The 7,423-nt window shown below is 26.3% G+C and overlaps 1 protein-coding gene across 1 annotated transcript; it reads left to right on the top strand.

Moving 5' to 3' along the window:
• The first annotated feature begins 5,394 nt into the window (after positions 1 to 5,394).
• On the top strand, positions 5,395 to 7,020 carry LOC126993142 (uncharacterized). The gene is made up of 2 exons (XM_050852001.1): positions 5,395 to 5,740; positions 6,083 to 7,020. Exons 1-2 carry the CDS (start codon positions 5,395 to 5,397, stop codon positions 7,018 to 7,020), a joined length of 1,284 nt encoding a protein of 427 aa, XP_050707958.1.
• Positions 7,021 to 7,423: the final 403 nt, after the last annotated feature.

The following is a 7,423-nucleotide window of genomic DNA, read 5'->3' as shown; positions in this document are numbered from 1 at the left end:
AAAATGCACATAAAATAAAGTAAATTTGCAAAAAAACATATATACAAAACACACACTAAATAATGTAAATGCATACATAAAATAACCTAAATTTGTATAAAACTATATACAAAAATACACAAAAATAATTTAAATTTGTTTGAAAAGAAATATACAAAATACACATAAAATTAGGTATATTTGTATTGAAATACATATACAAAATACACATCAAATAATGTAAATTTGAATGAAAATATATAAACAAATACACTTAAAATAACGTAAATTTGTATAAAATATATATGCAAGATACACATTAAATAATGTAAATGTGTATAAAAAATATATATACAAAAAACAAATAGAATAATGTAAATCGTATCAAAATAAATTCACAGAATATCAATAAAATAATGTAAATTTGTATGAAAATAAAGATACAAATTTCCCAAAAATTATCGCATTTTTTATAAAAATATATTTACCAAAATACACATAAAATATTTAAATTTGTATTGAAATATATATACAAAATGCATATACAGTAAGGTAAATTTGTATTGAAAGAGATATTCAAAAATACATATAAAACAATGTAAATTTGTTTCAAAATATATATACGAATACACATAAAATAAAGTAGATTTCTATAGAAATATATATACAAAATGTATATGAAATTATGTAAATACGTATAAAAATATATATACAAAATACATATCAAATAATATAAATTTGTGTATTTTGTACACATTTTTTTATACGTATTTACATTATTTGATGTGTATTTTGTTTATATATTTTCATACAAATTTACGTTATTATATGTGTATTTGTATAAATATTTTGATACAAATTTACTTTATTTCATGTATTTTGTATATATATTTCAATTCAAATTTAGCTTATTTTGTGTGTATTTTGTATATATTTTCATACAAATTTAATTACTTCTGTGTATTTTTGTATATTGTTTTATATAAATTTACGTTATTTTATGTGTATTTTGTATATTTATATTTATACAAATACACATTCTTTTATTTGTATTTTGTTTATTTATTTTGATACGAATTTACATTATTCTATGTGTATTTTGCATACATTTTTTTATACGTATTTACTTCATTTTATGTGTATTTTTAATATATATTTTTTTTATAGAAATCTACGTTATTTTATGTGTATTCGTATACATATTTTGAAACAAATTTATATTGATTTATATGTATTTTGCACATCTATTTCAATACAAATTTACCTTATTGTACATAAAAAACAATGTAAATTTGTTTCAAAATATATGTACGAATACAAATCAAATAACGTAGATTTCTATAAAAATATAAATACAAAATACACATAAACTTAAGTAAATACGTATAAAAAAATGTAAACAAAATACACATAAAATAATGTAAACTCGAAACAAAATAAATAAACAAAATACCAATAAAAGAATGTGTATTTGTATCAATATAAATGTACAAAATACACATACAAAATAAACATAAAATAAGGTAAATTTGTAATGAACTATATGAACAAAATGCACATAAAATAATGTAAATTTATATGAAAATATATATACAAATACACATAAAATACCATGAATTTGTATAAAATTATATATTCAAAATAAATATTAAATAATGTAAATGCGTATAAAAATATATATACAAAGTACATATAAAATAATGTAAATTCGTATCAATATAAATGAACAAAATACCAATAAAATAATATATATTTGAATGAAAATAGATTTACAAAATACACATAACCTAACTAAAATTTGTATTGAAATATATACAAAAATTCATAAAAATAATTTGAGTTTGTATGAAAATAGATATTCAAAAAACACATAAAACTACTTAAATTTCTTTTGAAATATATATACAAAATACCCATAAAATATTGTAAATTTGTGTAAAAATATATAAACAAATACACATAAAATAACGTAAATTTGTATGAAAAATATATACAAAATACACATAGAATAGTGTCAAATCGTATCAAAATGAATGAGCAGAATATCAATAAAATAACGTAAATTTGTATGAAAATAAAGATGCAAAATACCCATAAAATAAAGCATATTTTTATAAAAATACATATACAAAAATACACATAGAATAATTAAATTTGTATTAAAATTAATATACAAAATGCATATACAAAAAAATTAAATTTGATTATATTAAATGAAATAAATATACAAAATCAACATAAAATAAGGTAAATTTGTAATAAAATATATGTAAGAATACACATAAAATAATATAAATTTGTATGAAAATATATATACAAATACACATAAAATATCATGAATTTGTATAAAATTTGTTTCAAAATATATACGAATACACACAATAAAATAACGTAGATTTTTATGAAAATGTATATATAAAATACACATAAAATAATTTAAATACGTAGAAAAATATATATACAAAATACACATAAAATAATGTAAATTCGTAAAAAATTAAATACACAAATTTCCAATAAAAGAATGTATATTTGTAGGAAAATATATATACAAAAAACAAATAAAATAACTATAATTTGTATGAAAATATATACAAAAATACACAAAAATAATTTAAATTTGTTTGAAAATAGATATGCAAAATACACATAAAGTTAGGCAAATTTGTATTGAAATACATATACAAAACTCATATAAAATAATGTGAATTTGCATTAAAATATATAAACAAATACATATAAAATAACGTAAATTTGAATAAAATATATATACAAAATATACATTAAATATTTTAAATATGTATAAAAATATATTATATTATATATATTTTTATTGATATTTTATTTATTTATTTTTATATATTTTCTCATAAATTTACATTATTTTATTGGTATTTTGTCTATTTATTTTGATACGAATTACATGATTATTTGTGTATTTTGTACATTTTTTTTATACGTATTTACATTATTTAATGTGTATTTTGTTTATATATTTTTATACAAATTTACGTTATTATATGTGTATTTGTATAAGTATTTTGATACAAATTTACATTATTTTATGTATTTTGTATATATATTTCAATTCAAATACCAATAAAATAATATACATTTGAATGAAAATAGATTTACAAAATACACATAACATAACTAAAATTTGTATTGAAATATATACAAAAATACATAAAAATAATTTGAGTTTGTATGAAAATAGATTTTCAAAATACACATAAAACTATGTAAATTTCTTTTGAAATATATATACAAAATACCCATAAAATATTGTAAATTTGTGTCAAAATATATAAACAAATACACGTAAAATAACGTAAATTTGTATGAAAAATAGATACAAAATACACATAGAATAATGTCAAATCGTATCAAAATGAATGAGCAGAATATCAATAAAATAACGTAAATTTGTATGAAAATAAAGATGCAAAATACCCATAAAATAAAGCATATTTTTTTAAAAATACATATACAAAAATACACATAGAATAATTAAATTTGTATTAAAATTAATATACAAAATGCATATACAATAAGGTATATTTGTATTGAAAAAATAAGCAAAATACACATAAAAGTGTAAATTTGTTTAAAAATCTATATACGAATACACATAATATAACGTAGATTTCTATAGAAATATATATACAAAATACACATGAAATGATGTAAATACGTATAAAAATATATATACAAAATACACATTAAATAATTTAAATTCTCGTCAAAATAAATAAACAAAATATCAATAAAAGAATGTGTATTTGTATGAAAATAGATATACAAAATACTCATAAAATAACCTAAGTTTGTATAAAACTATATACAAAAATACACAAAAAGAATTTAAATTTGTATTGAAATACATATACAAAATACACATAAAATAATGGAAATTTGAATGAAAATATATACACATATACACTTAAAATAACGTAAATTTGTATCAAATATATATACAAAATACTAATTAAATAATGTAAATATGTATAAAAAAATATATACAAAACACAAATAGAATAATGTAAAATCGTATCAACAATAAATACACAGAATATTAATAAAATAATGTAAATTTGTATGAAAATAAAGATGCAAAATAGCCATAAAATAACGCATTTTTTAAAAAAATATATATACCAAAATACACATAAAATATTAAAATTTGTATTAAAATAAATATAAAAAAATGCACATACTATAAGGTAAATTTGTATTGAAATAGATATGCAAAATACATATAAAACAATGTAAATTTGTTTCAAAATATATATACGAATACACATAAAATAACGTAGATATCTATAAAAATATATACAAAATACACATAAAATGAAGTAAATACGTATAAAAAAATGAATACAAAAAATACATAAAAATCGTATCAAAATAAATAAACAAAATACCAGTAAAAAAATGTAGATTTGTAAAAATATATATATACAAAATACACATAAAATATCGTAAATTTGTATAAAACTATATACAAAAATACACAGAAGTAATTAAATTTGTATGAAAATATATATACAAAATACAGCTAAAATAAGCTAAATTTGAATTGAAATGTACATACAAAATACATAAAATAATGAAAATCTGTATCAAAATATTTATACAAATACATATAATAACGTAGATTTGTTTAAAAATATATAAACAAAATACACATTAAGTAATGTAAACACGTATAAAAAATATGTACAAAATACACATATAATCATGTAATTCGTATCAAAATAAATAAACAAAATAGCAATAAAATAATGTAAATTCGTATGAGAAAACATATACAAATAACGCAAATTTCTATAAAAATATATGTACAAAAATGCACATAAAATAAAGTAAATTTGCAAAAAAATATATATACAAAACACACACTAAATAATGTAAATACGTACATAAAATAACCTAAATTTGTATAAAACTATATACAAAAATACACAAAAATAATTTAAATTTGTTTGAAAAGAGATATACAAAATACACATAAAATTAGGTAAATTTGTATTGAAATACATATACAAAATACACATCAAATAATGTAAATTTGAATGAAAATATATAAACAAATACACTTAAAATAACGTAAATTTGTATAAAATATATATGCAAGATACACATTAAACAATGTAAATGTGTATAAAAATATATATACAAAAAACAAATAGAATAATGTAAAATCGTATCAAAATAAATACACAGAATATCAATAAAATAATGTAAATTTGTATGAAAATAAAGATGCAAAATTCCCAAAAATTATCGGATTTTTTTATAAAAATATATATACCAAAATACACATAAAATATTTAAATTTGTATTGAAATAAATATACAAAATGCATATACAGTAAGGTAAATTTGTATTAAAAGAGATACTCTTGATACTACAATGCCTGAGGTAGTATCACAACACAAGCTTGTCGACAGGCCACCTGGAATCCCTGGATACCGGCCCGCCGTGTGGTGTGCTGTGTGTGGATACAAGGCGACGCATAACACTTCAACGGTGTGTGTGGAGGAACACTGCCCCAACCACTGTCACACGGCTTGCCTTAGCGGGGCACCAGAATACAACTGTGGCAACACTGGGCAGCTGCGAGCGGAGGCAGGAATTCTTCATCCCGTCACATACATCGAACAAACCCCCGCGACCTCTGCAACAAATACTGATCCCGAGATCGTGGAGGACTCAGTATTGGACACCCTCAGCCGGGAGCAGTTGAAACAAATCGCATGTGAGTACAGGCATAAGTACGTAGAGTTCAAAGAAAAACTCAGTGTGTTTGAAAATATTATACAAAACCTTCCTGAGAAAAGAAACGTCATACTGGAGTGCCTAGAAATTGTGGACACTTTAATGGTAACTGACGTGAGCTTTAGAAGTGAAATGAGGCAAGTGTCTGTTGCATGTACTGCCAGACCTGCCAGCATTGACAAAGATTTGGGAAATAGGAGGGAGGAGGAGCGAACAGCGGCCGAGGAAGAGAGAGAGCGGGATACTTCTTCCCCCTCCCGCCCCAACACACCACCTCCCCCCCACCATCCCCCTACCGCTACCCACTCTCCGCTACCCTCAGCACCTGCCTCAGCTCACAGACCAGGTCAGCAGGCCAGAGCGCTAGGGGACGGGCAGGGGTCACAAGGAGAGGTCGAGGGTGAGGTACCGCTACCCGAGCCCCGAGCCACCACCTCCCCACTTGGTGAAGCCGTTAGCCATAACCAGTCTCTCACTTCTGCTACCCAATCTGCGACTACATCGTCGGACGCCATACCCTCTGTCCCATCCCTGACGTCTACAGGCAGCCAAGCTCAACCCAGCCTGGCGCCGCCTGGGCACGGAACAGAGAGTGGAAACGGTCGCCAGCCTACTCAGCGCCGAAAGATACAGACCACCGCTGCAGGACGAGGCACTTCCTCTCCCCCCACTAGCAACAGACAGAGGGGAGACGCAAACTCTCAAGAGGTAGAGGGTCCGCGAGAAGAGACTAGGTGCCCCAAGTGCAGGCGCAAAGGACACACGCGCCTACAGTGCCCACGTAACTTGGTCTGTAGTCACTGTCAGGGGCCCTATCACACGGCCCAAACCTGCCGCGTGAGAAGGGAAGAGGAGAGGCAGGAAGCTCTCTTAACAGCCGTAAGGCAAAGCAACCAGGAGACTCTGGCAGCTCTGCGAGGCGGCTGGCAACACCCTCAAGTGAATCAAAGCCCCCAGAACCCTCTCACCCTCCACTCCCATTCACTACTCCCACTCAAGCCCTCCTACCATATACAGCCCCCCCTCAACTTCCTCCCCCACCACCCACCTCAGCCCCTTCATCTATCACAACACCAATCCTACCCATACCCACGCCCCCAATCCTATCCCCAGACCCAACACCATCCTCTTCCCCAGACAAACCCCCAGACCCAGCACGTGCCTCTTCAGCTGCAACAAAACAACTTTCCTCACTCCCCTGTGTTTCTAGGCCAGCAAAATGCCTACTACGAACAGTTCAGTGGCGCACAGGCAGCGTAATAGTGAAATAAGAATAGTATCTGCCAATTTAAGTGGATTCCATACTAACATTGGTGAGCTCACACATCAGTATGTGATAAAAAATAATGCCGATGTAGTATTTCTGAGTGAAACTTTTCTAAATGACACAGTGCCTGAAAACTATGCTAGAATTAAAGGCTACTCTAAGTGGTACAGAAAAGATCGATCATCACAAGGAGGCGGTGTTGCGTTGTGCCACAAGGAGTCACTGAGTGTACAACTTATAGAGTATGACATTCCTGAAAACTTAGAAATAATCTTGTTCAAAATAATAAACAATAATGGCGCGGGCATTTTGTGTTGTGGGTGCTACAGACCTCCGGCACAAGGTCCTGCTGTCTTCAACTTTTTATTAAATAACATTGATAATATTATGACTGTA

Source organism: Eriocheir sinensis, unplaced genomic scaffold (genome assembly GCF_024679095.1).
Source record: "Eriocheir sinensis breed Jianghai 21 unplaced genomic scaffold, ASM2467909v1 Scaffold57, whole genome shotgun sequence".
Taxonomy (NCBI): Eukaryota; Metazoa; Arthropoda; class Malacostraca; order Decapoda; family Varunidae; genus Eriocheir; species Eriocheir sinensis.
This window is presented reverse-complemented; position numbering and strand designations above follow the sequence as displayed.

What these genes read in the sequence shown, in the direction of transcription:
- LOC126993142 (XM_050852001.1), top strand. Translation starts at nt 5,395, where the DNA reads ATGCCTGAGGTAGTATCACAACACAAGCTTGTCGACAGGCCACCTGGA. An exon ending in GCAGTTGAAACAAATCGCAT is followed by an intron (nt 5,741 to 6,082) that starts GTGAGTACAGGC and finishes CGCTACCCTCAG; the next exon opens with CACCTGCCTCAGCTCACAGA.